Source organism: Oncorhynchus nerka, linkage group LG14, assembly GCF_034236695.1.
Source record: "Oncorhynchus nerka isolate Pitt River linkage group LG14, Oner_Uvic_2.0, whole genome shotgun sequence".
NCBI classification, from domain to species: Eukaryota; Metazoa; Chordata; class Actinopteri; order Salmoniformes; family Salmonidae; genus Oncorhynchus; species Oncorhynchus nerka.
In genome coordinates this window covers 38,641,639-38,658,329 of record NC_088409.1, presented here as the reverse complement: position 1 = coordinate 38,658,329, position 16,691 = coordinate 38,641,639, and the positions used below count along the sequence as shown (strand labels likewise).

The 16,691-nt window shown below is 44.8% G+C and overlaps 1 protein-coding gene and 1 pseudogene across 1 annotated transcript; one reads left to right on the top strand and one right to left on the bottom strand.

The window, feature by feature from the left end:
- Positions 1-68: 68 nt before the first annotated feature.
- LOC115142225 (dyslexia-associated protein KIAA0319-like) lies at positions 69-10,139 on the bottom strand (annotated as a pseudogene).
- A 2,302-nt stretch (positions 10,140-12,441) lies between these two features.
- On the top strand, positions 12,442-16,482 carry LOC115141003 (tyrosyl-DNA phosphodiesterase 2-like). Its single transcript, XM_029679564.2, has 6 exons — positions 12,442-12,736; positions 13,647-14,630; positions 15,017-15,108; positions 15,269-15,387; positions 15,556-15,726; positions 15,807-16,482. Exons 1-6 carry the CDS (start codon positions 12,705-12,707, stop codon positions 16,110-16,112), a joined length of 1,704 nt encoding a protein of 567 aa, XP_029535424.1. The 5' UTR covers positions 12,442-12,704; the 3' UTR covers positions 16,113-16,482.
- Positions 16,483-16,691: the final 209 nt, after the last annotated feature.

The following is a 16,691-nucleotide window of genomic DNA, read 5'->3' as shown; positions in this document are numbered from 1 at the left end:
CTGTGGACACACACACTGTCTGAGAACATTCCCACTCTGACAGAACACACATATGCTGTACGTGCTGTTCAGCTCTTCCTCCTAATGCTCGTCATGGTGGCTGTGGCGGTGCTGCTGCGTCCCTGGGTGTCTGTGACACGCAGCTGGAACAGATAGGTCCCCTCCACCAAGTTGGCCAGGTACAGGGAGGCCTGCTGCTCTGAACCATACAGCACCTCCTGGGGGAACGGCAGGACAGAGTAGTTCCTACCTTAAAGTAATTCCTACTTCCTACCAGTTTAGCTAACAGCATATTACAAGTTCAAACTATATTTACCGTATACCTAAGTATCAAGACTCCTCTCACTCGCCCCAGCAGCAGGGCTCTGACTGTCCCGGACAGAGGAAGTCCACCGTGGCTGGGTCACCATCCGTCACTGAGCCTCTGAGTACCAGGGAGTTGTTGGGCAGGGCTCGGGTGTGGCTGCCGCTGGCATGTGCTACAGGTGGAAGGCTTCTGGCTGAGGGAGGATGGACAACAGGCTGTAGATGAATACCATCATGTTCAACCAGCCTGGGTGATGTCTCATCTTGTTTTGAACAGATTTGCTGTGTTTGAAGCATTGTGTGTTTTCTTAGCAGGTTGACGTTTATTGTCATGAATTATTGTTAGGGTTAGGCATTAGGGTTAGCAGTGTGGTTAAGGTTAGGTTTAAAATCACATTTGAGTACTTTGTGTCTGTGCCAGCTATAGGGACCACTCTGCAGAGCTGCCTCCAGTACATGAGTCATCCCAATAAATGCCAACCTGTGTTTTCTTACCCTCTTGAACCCTGACTGTGAGCAAGGCACTGTCTTTCAGCCCTTCCTGGTCACTCACAGTCAGACTAAATGTATAGCGGCCCGCTCTGAGGCTCGTTACTATGGCTATGGGCTTGTCCACACCTTGTGTCCTTGACCCTGGAGGACCTCTACAAAACAACACAGAAAATGACATTGTAAGAAGGCTCTTCAGCTTGTTCTTCATATCTTTATAGACTTTTATGGACTCAACCTTTGACCTATATGAACAGTGTTGGTACCTGATGGTGTCCCAGTGGTAGCTGGTGACGGCGTGGTCATCAGTGCTGCTGCTTCCGTCCAAGGTGACGCTGGTCACTGGGAGGGTCAGCTGCCTGTTAGGACCCACTATAGCCACAGGGGCTCCGTTTGACACCTTGACCTCAGCTATGGGGGTGCTTTTGTTCTCTATGGGACAGAGCAAAACAGGTAATTTGTTGAAACATGTCCTATTCATGTTTTGATACCCTTGGCTTTACCTTTGGTTTACTACTAGGTGGACTAAGGTAAAGTAATGCCTGAAGTTAACTGCCTGAGGACAATCCAATGCTGTAGAACATATCTGATACTCTGTTCTAATCTTAATACCGTACTGTCCTTATGTCATTTACCTGTCTTCTGAGTGACAGAGGCACTAGCAGAGGGGGTAGCTGCAGTAGGGTCATCCTGCCTGTGGGCCAGGGTAGCAGCAAGGCCAGGGCTGGAGGTGAGAGTGACATGGCTGGGGTAGGGCATTTGGTCATTCTCCACTGACTGAATGACTTTCACTGTAGCCATGGAGGAGTCTGACAACCCGGCAGAATCTGTAATGGTCAACCTGGAAAAAAATCCAGATGAATCCAGCTACTCTTGTAGCTTGTATTGTGGTTGGTGGGGAAACATTGATGGTAATGGCTTACCCAGTATCTATGTCACGTTTCCATGAGGCTACATTTAAACAGAATGTCAGCTAAGGTTTTTTATAGGGAAGATATAACTATCTGAAGGCAGAAAACCTTTGGTCCTGTATTATTGTTAGTTAAACACCAACTATGATTAATAGAGACGGTGCACTGTAACTATCAGTGCAGTCTGACCTTTGTTCCATGGTAGAGCAGCATACCCAAACTATTTGATTGATTGATTCATTTCACTATTTGAATTGCAGGCTTGAATTGACTGGGATGAAATTGATTTGGACCCTAAGTTTAGGCCACAGAGGTCCTATCCATACCTGAACGTGTACTCCCCAGGGGCAAGGTTGGATAGGTTGAGAATCTGTGTGTCCGAGAAAGCTCCAAGCTCTATGGATGGACCTCCAACCTGCTCCCAGTGATGGCTGATGATCACTCCATCATCAGAACTCTATATGAGGGACCATCAAACACAAGATAGTCATAATATAGGCCAAATCTATTCTGTAAACGGATGCACATGATATCTCATTAGGTGGGTGCTTGATAGAATTCACAGTCAAATAATTGGATAGGACCTGCGGACTCAAATTCATCAACAGATTTACATACGGGCTAACGTTATTTAAATACAGCAGTAAGACATTGTTTCGACCCAAAACAGATCTTCATCCTCGATTGAAACATTGTTTTTGTTTCACATCAATAAATGTTGGAGCATTTGAGTGTGCATGCCCTAATGGCTCTTAGTCCAGTATTTTGATATTAGACTAAACTCCTTGATCTGTAATGTTCATTCATCTGTCTGATACTACTGCTCTGGTGACAAGAGGAAGACTCCCCTCTACTGATTCATCAACACCATGTCCAGCAGCATCTCAACATCCACAGGGGAACATTTCTTCTTTCCATTTCTCATTTATGGGGGACTGTCATGATGATAAATATTAAGATAATACATGAACCCAACAGCTAAAACAAATTATTTATTGAGGTTGTTACAAACTTGGAAAAGAAAGAACACACTGATGCAAAAACCATTTCTCGATTGAATGAATATGGTCTTACATTTACATTTTAGTAATTTAGCAGACACTTATCCAGAGCGGAATACAGGAACAACTAGGGTTAAGTGCCTTGCTCAAGGGCACTTGGTTTCTCAAATGATTGCCTCGCCTGGTTCACCAACTACTTCTCTGATAGAGTTCAGTGTGTCAAATCGGAGGGTCTGCTGTCCGGACCTCTGGCAGTCTCTATGGGGGTGCCACAGGGTTCAATTCTTGGACCGACTCTCTTCTCTGTATACATCAATGAGGTCGCTCTTGCTGCTGGTGAGTCTCTGATCCACCTCTACGCAGACGACACCATTCTGTATACTTCCGGCCCTTCTTTGGACACTGTGTTAACAACCCTCCAGGCAAGCTTCAATGCCATACAACTCTCCTTCCGTGGCCTCCAATTGCTCTTAAATACAAGTAAAACTAAATGCATGCTCTTCAACCGATTGCTACCTGCACCTACCCGCCTGTCCAACATCACTACTCTGGACGGCTCTGACTTAGAATACGTGGACAACTACAAATACTTAGGTGTCTGGTTAGACTGTAAACTCTCCTTCCAGACCCATATCAAACATCTACAATCCAAAGTTAAATCTAGAATTGGCTTCCTATTTCGCAACAAAGCATCCTTCACTCATGCTGCCAAACATACCCTTGTAAAACTGACCATCCTACCAATCCTCGACTTTGGCGATGTCATTTACAAAATAGCCTCCAATAGCCTACTCAACAAATTGGATGCAGTCTATCACAGTGCAATCCGTTTTGTCACCAAAGCCCCATATACTACCCACCATTGCGACCTGTACGCTCTCGTTGGCTGGCCCTCGCTTCATACTCGTCGCCAAACCCACTGGCTCCATGTCATCTACAAGACCCTGCTAGGTAAAGTCCCCCCTTATCTCAGCTCGCTGGTCACCATAGCATCTCCCACCTGTAGCACACGCTCCAGCAGGTATATCTCTCTAGTCACCCCCAAAACCAATTCTTTCTTTGGCCGCCTCTCCTTCCAGTTCTCTGCTGCCAATGACTGGAACGAACTACAAAAATCTCTGAAACTGGAAACACTTATCCCCCTCACTAGCTTTAAGCACCAACTGTCAGAGCAGCTCACAGATTACTGCACCTGTACATAGCCCACCTATAATTTAGCCCAAACAACTACCTCTTTCCCAACTGTATTTTATTTATTTATTTTGCTCCTTTGCACCCCATTATTTTTATTTCTACTTTGCACATTCTTCCATTGCAAAACTACCATTCCAGTGTTTTACTTGCTATATTGTATTTACTTTGCCACCATGGCCTTTTTTGCCTTTACCTCCCTTCTCACCTCATTTGCTCACATTGTATATAGACTTGTTTATACTGTATTATTGACTGTATGTTTATTTTACTCCATGTGTAACTCTGTGTCGTTGTATCTGTCGAACTGCTTTGCTTTATCTTGGCCAGGTCGCAATTGTAAATGAGAACTTGTTCTCAACTTGCCTACCTGGTTAAATAAAGGTAAAATAAATCAATAAAATCGACAGATTTTTCACCTAGTCGGCTCTGGGATTCGGTTACTGGCCCAACGCTCTTAACCACTAGGCTACCTGCCACCCCAGCTATATAGTATTATATGTAAACTATTCAATTACAAGATATCTGAAACAGATAGCTTATTTTGTTTTCAATAATACAGTAATTGTTCATTTATAAGGCATTTAGAAGTAGAATATACACGCCACGATGGAAATAGTTTAAATTCAGCTTGTAAACTGAAATCAGCATTTTCCCCACATTTCATGTATCTAAGTCAGAGGAGAATCACTGGGTCCAACGTGACAGAGGCCTACATGTCAAATCGCTGGTCTCCAAGGGGAAAAGCCTGGTCACAGCTCCCTCTCTTGGCTCAAAGGGAAAAGCCGCTCACAGTGCTACTGGTGACCTGCACCACCCGTCAAAGCCCCAAAAGGCTAAAGTCCTATATTAGTCCATCCTGCTTGTTGACCCCATCAACCCCAATGAAATCAGGATGATCCTGAGGAAGGTTGGTTGTCTAGGCTCATCTCAGATGGCTGTGTCATGTCCTAAGCTATCCCAGCGGGCCTCACAGTGTCCAGTCCTGTCCCAGAGTGCTGTGCAGCATGTGGAAGGCAGTGCCTGTCAGGTGCCTGGCCACATTTCCTTCCCACTGACAGAGAAGCAGCTGAACAACATAACAAAGAAAGAAATGAAAAGATTGGAAGAAAAAATATATATAAATAAAAAGAAAGGACCTGGAAAAGAAATGGAGCAAACTGCAGAGGCCTAAAGTGATCCTCAAGCTGCGACGAGGTGAAACCCGCCTTCGGAAGCAGCAGACTGAAGTCAACAGCCAGCCAGATGGAAGGGGGCTCTGCAAGTACGTAAGATAAGGTGTCTATCGACAAAGTACAGAAGAGAGCAGCCAGCCAGATGGAACGAGGAGAACTCCAAATCCAAACGCTTCTTCAATATCCCTCCCAGCCAGAAGAAGTCTAGAGTCATTAATATTTACTCATATGCATTTGCACCCAGCCACGTAGCCAATCACCATACACACACAAGCACTAACAACATTTGCTTTTAAGTTTAGGTTTGCAGCATCTATTAGTTTGAAAATACACTTTTACATTAACCACACACAGTGTGTAGTATTTGTATTCATATCAGTCTGTTTTATGGTACATCAGAGCTGTGACTGATCATTCATTTGATATATATTTATCTTTAATAGGCCTACTCTAAAAGTAAATAGTAACATTATGGTAAGGTTAGTCACCATCCAAAGCCAACTATTTCATACATACGGCTGATGATGGTTGAAAGTGACACGACCTGGGTTACTGGGAGGGTGACGGCTTTGGGGGTCTGGTTCCTTCTCGCCGCTGTAAAGTAAGAGATATTCCATCCATTAGGACTGTCAGCCATGTGTGACTGCTGTGTGCCCTTTCTAATTAATCCAGGATATAAACTTCAGCTCATGCTTGTAAAAACCATTGTGTTTGTGACTGTACCAGTTTGGGTCTCTGGGCCGACGGGGGCTACCAGTTCCACTGTGTCCCTGGGCAACGTTTGCTCTACAGGATTTTCAGATTATACAGAGACAAGCGATTGAGAATAAAACAAGAAAATATGAGATAGAAACAGGTTATGTAACAGGGGGAACAAAGAATATGAAAGACTACCTACAATCACCAATTAAGGTTAAAAAAAATCCAATGAACAGAAACATATTGCACTACCTGTCTGTGTGGTCAGGGGTACAGTACTGGACAGATGAGATGGGGCTTTAGTAGGATGGGAAGTCTTTATTTGGCTCAGTTGGGAGGAGTGAACACTGTCATTCTGTGGTTTGGGCGTGAATGTTGGCCCTGAGCTGGCCAAGGATGTGTTCTGTAGTTCACTATCATACAAAGAAAACAACAGCAAATACATTACTATTTGTATTAGTAAAACAAGACTTGTTAATAAAGAATCTGTATTGCAAATTCCCAAATTAACCCTCTCTCCAAATCACCCTCCGAATCCCCCTCCTGGGAATAGCTGACAAGCCTACATTAGTAAGAGAAGCTATGTGGATTACAGTTGGATTACAGTATGTCCTATTCTCAAAGGATATGTGAAGGTCAGGCGCGCTAAGTGAATGTGACTACAGAGCAATTGAGTCAGCAAAATGTCACTGTAATAACACACACACACACACACATATATGCAGACTGTCAGCTGGGTGACCGTTTATCATACCTCAGGGAAGTAACCCTATTTAAAATGTCCCAGCTGTTTTACAAGATATATTTCCAACTATCTGCCTTAATTTAGACAGACTGCTTTTTCATGTCCAGTTTGTCCACTAATTGTGAGCTAAATCTAATCACTGTATTGGATCTATGTAACCCAGTATCATTTCCACCGTGTCCTGGCAAACATGTGGTCCTCATACGGCCTGAAACCCTTTCCATGCCATCATTTTTTGTTGCGTTATGATTCCTGCCCATTGTTTCATCTGAAACGTACTTTCTTGTTTTCAGGTGTAGTGCCAGACGTGGGGTCACTGGGGGGTGCCCCCTGGTTGATAGTCGCTCCAGTGGAAGGACTGGGCAGGCTGCTTTCAGCCCCTTCTGTTGCAAATCCCAGCCCCACTAGCCTGCCTTCACTTTCCGATAGGTTGAAACCATCCCTCCCTTCCAATGCTGCAGGCCAATCTAGAAGATCCCCACCATTATCCTCAGGGCCAAGTTCACTCTCAGGGTATTCCAAACCCATCCCACCTGGGTCATCAAAATCCATCTGGGGCCCATCTATCTGGGGCTAGGTCATTCAGTGCCTCCACGTCCCCAGAGGAGCGGGGCCTCCAGCGACTGGGGTAGGGCTCCCCCCTGACCAGAGACTGGAGCAGCAGGGTCTGGGGGGGTCCTCTCTGCAGGAAGGCCATATAGGAATCAGCTCCAGGTCTCTGTCTGGGATGACAGTTCTCCCTCTGCTGGCAGCTGAGGATGTAGCAGCGATGCTCAAACAGCCAGGCCAGGTTACATCCAGGCAGATCACAACAGGCCCCGGCACACTGCGCCAGAGATGACACGTCCGGCACCCGCAAGATATTGCTGCTCCTCAGGGCCGGGGAGACCACAGCCTCTGAGTAGGTCGCACCCTGCCAGCACTGTGACGCCTCTGCAGCTATGGTACAGAGCACAGAGATATATGGTCAAACAGCTTTTGCTTATACTTTGCTTACATTTAGTAGTAAAAGTCAGCAATACAATCAGCTTGTTTCACAGTGGGAAGAGTTGCCTTCCAACATGCTCCACTAAGGCATAAACCAGATGGAACCATTAAACAGAGGAAAACTAGCATTAATTATTCAGTGATCACTTCACTGATACTGTGAGCCTAGGTACATTTAACATTTACATTTAAGTCATTTAGCAGACGCTCTTATCCAGAGCGACTTACAAATTGGTGCATTCACCTTATGACATCCAGTTGAACAGCCACTTTACAATAGTGCATCTAAATCTTTTAAGGGGGGTGAGAAGGATTACTTTATCCTATCCTAGGTATTCCTTAAAGAGGTGGGGTTTCAGGTGTCTCCGGAAGGTGGTGATTGACTCCGCTGTCCTGGCGTCGTGAGGGAGTTTGTTCCACCATTGGGGGGCCAGGGCAGTGAACAGTTTTGACTGGGCTGAACGGGAACTGTACTTCCTCAGTGGTAGGGAGGCGAGCAGGCCAGAGGTGGATGAACGCAGTGCCCTTGTTTGGGTGTAGGGCCTGATCAGAGCCTGGAGGTACTGAGGTGCCGTTCCCCTCACAGCTCCGTAGGCAAGCACCATGGTCTTGTAGCGGATGCGAGCTTCAACTGGAAGCCAGTGGAGAGAGCGGAGGAGCGGGGTGACGTGAGAGAACTTGGGAAGGTTGAACACCAGACGGGCTGCGGCGTTCTGGATGAGTTGTAGGGGTTTAATGGCACAGGCAGGGAGCCCAGCCAACAGCGAGTTGCAGTAATCCAGACGGGAGATGACAAGTGCCTGGATTAGGACCTGCGCCGCTTCCTGTGTGAGGCAGGGTCGTACTCTGCGGATGTTGTAGAGCATGAACCTACAGGAACGGGCCACCGCCTTGATGTTAGTTGAGAACGACAGGGTGTTGTCCAGGATAATGCCAAGGTTCTTAGCGCTCTGGGAGGAGGACACAATGGAGTTGTCAACCGTGATGGCGAGATCATGGAACGGGCAGTCCTTCCCCGGGAGGAAGAGCAGCTCCATCTTGCCGAGGTTCAGCTTGAGGTGGTGATCCGTCATCCACACTGATATGTCTGCCAGACATGCAGAGATGCGATTCGCCACCTGGTCATCAGAAGGGGGAAAGGAGAAGATTAATTGTGTGTCGTCTGCATAGCAATGATAGGAGAGACCATGTGAGGTTATGACAGAGCCAAGTGACTTGGTGTATAGCGAGAATAGGAGAGGGCCTAGAACAGAGCCCTGGGGGACACCAGTGGTGAGAGCACGTGGTGAGGAGATAGATTCTCGCCACGCCACCTGGTAGGAGCGACCTGTCAGGTAGGACGCAATCCAAGCGTGGGCCGCGCCGGAGATGCCCAACTCGGAGAGGGTGGAGAGGAGGATCTGATGGTTCACAGTATCGAAGGCAGCCGATAGGTCTAGAAGGATGAGAGCAGAGGAGAGAGAGTTAGCTTTAGCAGTGCGGAGCGCCTCCGTGATACAGAGAAGAGCAGTCTCAGTTGAATGACTAGTCTTGAAACCTGACTGATTTGGATCAAGAAGGTCATTCTGAGAGAGATAGCGGGAGAGCTGGCCAAGGACATCTTAGCTCTCAACAATATCATCTGATAACTGAGGGAAAGGCATCAGCTGCTTTCTTTGTGTCACTGAACACAACACAGTGGCGAGTGTACGATAATGAACAAATGGACTCAATAACAGAAAACGTAATTCTTCTGCTGATCTCATAAGGGGATATTGAGTGCACAAGCAGATCCTGGTAAACATCACCCAAATATACTGCCACTCTTAGAATGAATCAATAAGCTTTTTGGAGGTACTTAAAGGGCACATTTGGGTTCATTATCCTGTTACTAATTGTTCATTTTAACCCGGGAAAAGCATCTCTCAGTGAAACCATTGTCTTTTTAACACCCTGATCTGTTTCACCTGTCTTTGTGATTGTCTCCATTCCCTCCGGGTGTCGCCCATCTTCCTCATTATCCCCTGTGTATTTATACCTGTGTTCTCTGTTCATCTGGTTTGTGAAGTCAACCAGTGGTTTGCCTCAGCGCCTGCTTTTCCCAGTCTCTCTTTTTCTCACCCTCCTGGCTTTGACCCTTGCCTGTCCTGACTCTGAGCCCGCCTGCCTGATCACTCTGCCTGACCCTGAGCCTGCCTGCCGTCCAAACATGACTGTTGTTTGTTAACTTTATGAATCCTACAATACAACATAGAACACACAGCACAAATATTCATTTAACATTAGGTACAGTCACAAGAATGTCATTTTAAAGATGGCCCCTAACCTTCCACATAGTGCAGGATGAGACAGAGAAGCAGGTGAGCTCCTGTCTGCATGATGCACCGGACAGACTGATCTAAACCTGGAACACAGAAGGAATCAGAAACATTACACATTGTCCCAGATAATAATAATACTAATAATCACATCACCTACTGTATCTACCAATGACAACTTTGATACTAACAAAAGCAACATGGATTCTCCTACCCACAGAGAATGACCGTCAGTATCCTCCTACCTCATGTTGAGTGGATGGTGTGTGACTCAGTGTAATGCCACATGCCACCTTGGCAAGGATGACACAGCACCGCTCTCTGCCCATACCTCCCATGGTGGACTCTACTGGTGGTCACCTGTTACTGCTGTCACCCTGCTGTGCGCTTACTGTGTAGGTAAACAATTATCATATTTATGTTGTTTCAGCTAATTGTTAAGGGTAGTGGTTAGGATAAAGTGTTATTCTAATATAGGGTTAAAGATCAAGGGTCACTGTATTTGAACTCAGGACAAAGCACTGCATTTGAACTCAGGATTGATCCCATTATCTGGGCTTTTGTATACCATGCTGAGAAAGTCACTGAATATACTGACACCATAGAAGGCTCTGAATAACTAATGAAACAATAAATTACTTAATCATGAGTAACCCTAACATATTGGTCATGTGTGGTCGCACTAAAATACTACATCCAATAAAGTCAACAAGCTGATTTCCTTTACTTTCTCCCAATCCCCTATATTATAAAACGCTGTTTCACCACCAAGGACAGCGACTACCCTCGGCGAGAGAGGTAGTGGAGAAAAAGGGGGCCTTTGATATTGAAGCAACCAAATTCTTTCTAGACTGGGGTCTGCTACATTATTCTAGAAGCCAACGTCATTAGCCTACTAACCTCACGGTTGTTGAGAGGATAACATGGTTCGACTGTGTAGCCTACTACAACAGGATATCGAATTGAAATAGACACTACCGAGCAAGCCAGAGCAGTTCAAATATTCAAAGCAGCCCTCCGGCACTGTTACTGCTCATACCTGTTACTGCTCATACCTGTTACTGCTCATACCTGTTACTGCTCATACAGCACTTGCGAAAGATGTAGCTACACGTGAGACACTCACCAAGGATGAAGGGTGCAAAAATGTATCCAAATAGCGTTAGAAGTGAACGTCGTTGTTCCAGTCGAAAAGACAAATTAGGGGGTGTAATTTCTACGGCGCTCAGACACTGTGCAGTCGAAATACGCTTAGCTCGGCTCGGATGCCACTGTCTTGTTCACGCCAGATACTGTACCATCCTTCTCCGCTGTTCCCCTGCTGCTGTTACCAGTAGACATCCTTTGTAGCTCTTTTGGGCGCATCCGGCTGGGTGGTGGTGTGTCTCGAGGGGCAATTTGATCTGCAGCTGAGCAAAATTAGTGCGCACTGATATTCGGGGAAAGGATGCTCATGTCATGATGCTCATGATGCTCATGTCATGATGCTCACCATCACTGCCTGGCCTCGGTGGCTTGCCTTCCATGCAAGGGGATGGGGACGAGATATCTTCAATATACAGTACCAGTCAAAAGATTGGACACACCTACTCATTCAAGGGTTTTTCTTATTTTTTTAAACTATTTTCAACATTGTAGAATAATAGTGAAGACTTCAAAACTATGAAATAACACATGGAATTATGTCTGCTAAATGACTTAAATGTAAATGTAAATGTAGTAACCAAAAAAGTGTTAAACAAATCAAAATATATATTTTACAGTTGAGATTCTTCAAAGTAGCCACCCTTTGCTTTAATGACATCTTTGCACACTCTCTGCATTCTCTCAACCAGCTTCACGAGGAATGCTTTTCCAACAGTCTTGAAGGAGTTCCCACATATGCTAATCACTTGTTGGCTGCTTTTCTTTCACTTTGCGGTCCAACTCATCCCAAACCATCTCAATTGGGTTGAGGTCGGGTGATTTTAGATGCCAGGTCATCTGATGCAGCACCCCATCACTCTCCTTGTTCAAATAGCCCTTACCCAGCCTGGAGGTGTGTTTTGGGTCATTGTCCTGTTGAAAAACAAATGATAGTCCCACTAAGCGCAAACCAGATGGGATGGCGTATGGCCGCAGAATGCTGTGGTAGCCATGCTAATAATTTGTTTAACTCTTTTTTGGTTACCACATGATTCCATATGTGTTATTTCATAGTTTTGATGTCTTCACTATTGTTCTACAATGTATGAAATAGTAAAAATAAACAAAACCCCTGGAATTAATAGGTGTGTTCAAACTTTTGACTCGTACTGTATACTGAATAATTTAATGTTGAAGATAACTAACCTTATGGGTATAGGCATATTATACATATACGCCATTATCAACATTATACCTATTATTATTATTATATCATTTGATACTTGTTTTAATCCATATATTTATTCGATGTTCAAACAGGACTATCAACAGAGTTGGTACAGAAATGACCCCCCCCCATTGAATAAATAAATACATAAAGTACAAGCGAAACAACAACAAACAATTATAACACCTATTATTATTATTATTATTATTATTATTATTGTGCGGCCCTTGTCTGGACACTTTCAGTTTCACCCAGTGACTGCATGGTTTCTCCCGAAAAGGGGCGTATTTACGGAGAATCGAAACCAACATTTTCCAGTCTGAACTTCTACTGCAATCCATGGTCTGTCATGAAAATAGTTATATTTATTTTATAGTCTGAATTTGAAAATCTGCATTACTATATAGCATGTAGTGTTAAGTAAGCAGCCTAACTTACACGTCACCTTATTTGGAAAGGACCTGTAGGCCTACTCTGTCAGTTGGGAGTAAGTGGAGCTGAATGCAGTTTTTGTTCTCATGGTTGTGTAAAAGTGAAAAAGTGAACAGAGATGGGGGACAAGAAACAAGACTCAGTGGAAAGGTAAGTGACAAGCCAGATGTGTTTACGATAGGTTATAGGCTCTGTCGGGGGCACGGTGTGATAACACCTGGTATGTGGTGGGTTTGATTCCTGCACGAGCCACATACAGCACTGAATCATGTTAGCGATTGTTAGGGTTGCGTAAATTCAAATCTGGTATCAGGATAAATATAACAATGAGTCACCGATTTTATACTATGTATATTAGCTAAGTAATAAATGGCAAATGCAACTTTCGTATATACGGGCTCACTGTAATACCACGCAGGGCAGAACAGAGAACTGACAGGATGTATGTAAACAGTATTCTTTATACTGTGATAGACAGTTCCAACCCGTCTGTTGGCCTATCACAGTAGAGACTGGGCGTGGTTTAAACTTGCTCAGCCTATTGCAGGCGCTCAGGCTGGTCCCCGCCTCTTGGTGCTTCTGTTGATAGATGTAACTTGCTTGTGAAGAACATCCAGGCTCTCATGCTCCATACCGTTATCTCGCACCTGGCTCCTGTTATCTAACAAAAGACCGCTTGTTCTCGCAACACCCCGCTCTGAATGTGCCCCCCTCCCAACTCATTTGAACAGTTCCTGTCTTCATGCTTCTCTGTATTTTTCCATCATGAGAAAGTCCCATGGCCCTGATACTTTTAACAATGTTTCAAGTCAGCTATGTTGCATAACACATACATACATCCACACAAGCCAACAGCAGATAATATTCAATCATATATATGGTAATGGCTATAATGTAAAACACAGGATCCAACACGATCACTTTGGATTAAAGAAAGCACCTACTAAATCAGAGGCCATATTATTAAAGGTGTCTGGCATTTTGTAAAGTCAGTCTATTTTCCCATTCATAATTGATTAATACCTCTCTTGTGATCCTCTTACGATACCTACATAAACAGGCCAGCAGATGGCAATAAGAACCAGACGAGTGACTCCCTCCAACAGGTTACAGCCCCTGGAAATTCCAAGGGGAGAAAGAAGAGAGGAAAGAAAAAGAGGAGTGCCAAGAAGATGGAGGACAAGGAGGGAGAGATGGACAAATTTGCCCCATTGCAGTCTGTCCTGGTTCAATCACAATCAGTGGAATCTAGCCCAGCCCAATCCCCATCAGTGCAAGCTGACCCACCCTTAGGGCAATCTAATCGAGAGAAACCTACACCAGAGCAACCTATCCCGGAGCAACCCAAACCAGAGACACCCAAACCAGCACAACGTAACCCTGCCCAACCACTTACAGGGCATCAAAACCCAGCCACACCCCCTTCAGCGCTACCCAATCAAGCCCAACCAGAGCAACCCAATCCAGTGCACCCTAACCTATCCCAACCACCTTTAGACCATCTCTCCCTAACCCAGTCAAAGGACCAGCCAACTGAAGCCCAACCACATCCAGATCAGGGTCCTCCAACCCGGTTATCCACAGATCAGTCATCTCCACAACAGTCTTCACCAGATCAGGCAGATCCGTCATCTCCACACCAGTCATCACCGGATCAGTCATCTCCAAACCAGTCATCACCAGATCAGTCATCTCCACAACAGTCATCACCAGATCATCCAGATCTGTCATCTCCACATTTGTCATCACCAGATCCGTCATTTCCACACCAGTCATCACCAGATCCGTCATCTCCACACCAGTCATCACCAGATCAGTCATCTCCAAACCAGTCATCACCAGATCAGTCATCTCCACAACAGTCATCTCCACAACAGTTATTACCTAAACATCCAGATCAGTCATCACAGTCATCTCCAGACGAGGACAAACCTAAGAAAAAGGGAGATCCAAACAAACTTTCCCTTCTGACCTGGAACATAGATGGCCTGGACCTGAACGATATCAAGGAACGTCTCTCAAGGCTACTGGACTACCTAATCAAGTGAGTCACATCAACACACAACACATTTCATCATATAGTTTTTAGGATGAGAAGTTTGTGTGTCATTCCCGTAACCCCCACTGCGTGGAGAGAACTGTGACCAATAGGAGGGAGACAGTCCTCACAGTTAATGAGATGAAGTCTGTCCTAGGTTCATCTTCGGCACAATTTTCTTATTCACTTTTGTCACAGAGTAAATTATTTTTACCCTCCCTTTTAAAACTGCACATATGAAACTTTGTTTTCCATCAAAAACAATGTTCTTTTTTTTCACTAACTGCCTGGTCAAGTCACAGAACAGAATGATATGTTTACGAGTCATTAAACAACATCTTAAGTAGTGAAATAGCATTGTGTTGATTTCTCATGTTCTTTCTCCCTTGAAGGTACCACCCTGACATTGTGCTACTGCAAGAGGTTATTTCACCAATTTACCAGGTTTTACAGCAGGTTCTGAAGCCGTATCATGTGTTGCCGGGTAAGCAATAACATTATAAAAATGATATTTCTTTAATAATATTTTTTTAAATAATCAATCTCTCAGTATGACATCAATGCTATTGTGGATTATATGACTGTAATTATGTACTGTGTTTATGGTTATCCTTCCTGTGTTATGTTGATATGGTTCATCCCAGGTAGTGACAGAAGCTATTTCACTGCCATACTGCTGAGGAAGTCCAGAGTTCAACTTCTGGAGAGTAGCATAGTGAATTACCCTACCACAGAGATGAGAAGAAATCTGCTTATGGCCCATGTAAGAACACTCTCTGTACCTTGCGTTATCTTTTCCTGTCATCTCTCATTCCATCAAATTTCATTAAGTACTAGAAAATGTGCACAGATATTCAAGTTACACGTGCAGATCTCAAGTTACGATTCTGCCCTTACTCAGTGTCTCTCTGCTCTCTCTGTCGTGGACCAGGTTTCTTTCCTTGGCCATCCATTGTGTGTGATGACGTCCCACATGGAGAGCATGAAGCCCCAATCCCTGGAACGCCAGAACCAGCTGAGGACGGTGTGGAAGACAATGAGGGAGCAGCCCCAGGACCACAGCGTCATCTTTGGGGGAGACACCAACCTCAGGGACTGGGAGGTGAGACAGAGAGAGGGAGCGATGTGTTTGACATGTACATCATGTGTGTATGTCTGCAACGTGTCTGTGTGTGCTTCCAGGTGAAGAACCAGGGCGGTCTACCCGAGAACATCTGTGACGTATGGGAGTCCCTGGGCCAGCCGGAAGACTGCCGGTACACCTGGGACTGTGTCACCAATGACAACAAGGACCTCCCTTTCCCCGCACGCCTGCGCTTCGACCGCATCTTCCTGAGGCAGGCCGGCGAGGGGTCAAAGGTCAGCCCAGATGGCATCACCCTGGTGGGCCTGGAGAGGTTGAATGACTGTCAACGCTTTACCAGTGACCACTGGGGTCTCCTCTGCACCTTCGTCATAAAACCACTCAGTCAAGCAACACCTGAATGATAAAAAGGGAACAGTTAGCTGTCCATGTCATGTCAACCTGGAACAGCATAGAAGTCTTTGCCCATCTTCTTTATGTACATTGGGAGATTTTGAGATTTTGACCTAGGATAGAGCAGGATTATGGGCACAGCAATAGTGATTAATGACTTCAATTTCTATGTTTGGCAACTGCTGCTGTTCCAAGGCACACTTTTAATTTATCCAGCCACATATTTGTCTGTGCCAACAGGTTATGTACCCTATTCAAAGGCACATTCATACTGTCTTTGGACAGAAACTATATTGGCTATAACTATATCTGATATCACTGTTTTAAACATCACAGCATCAAGCCAATTTCACAATAAACTCATTTTGTTCCAGACAGTAATTATTTGTATTTGTAATTATTACACTTCTATATGACTTTCTATGTCATTTTAATTTGCAAGGCTGTATTGTTTTAGAGAACAGTTGATTAACTTGCTGTTACTGTAACAGATCTCTACCATTTTGCACTCACAAAGTGAACGTGTTGTGTATTAAAAGCCTTATCCAACCATTCAGTAAAAATAGCACAGAAGAACCCCATACCAAACA

Coding starts and splice junctions, on each gene's coding strand:
- LOC115141003 (XM_029679564.2), top strand. CDS start 12,705: ATGGGGGACAAGAAACAAGACTCAGTGGAAAG. Junction 15,109..15,268: donor GCCGTATCATGTGTTGCCGG/GTAAGCAATAAC, acceptor GGTTCATCCCAG/GTAGTGACAGAAGCTATTTC. Junction 15,727..15,806: donor CCAACCTCAGGGACTGGGAG/GTGAGACAGAGA, acceptor GTGTGCTTCCAG/GTGAAGAACCAGGGCGGTCT.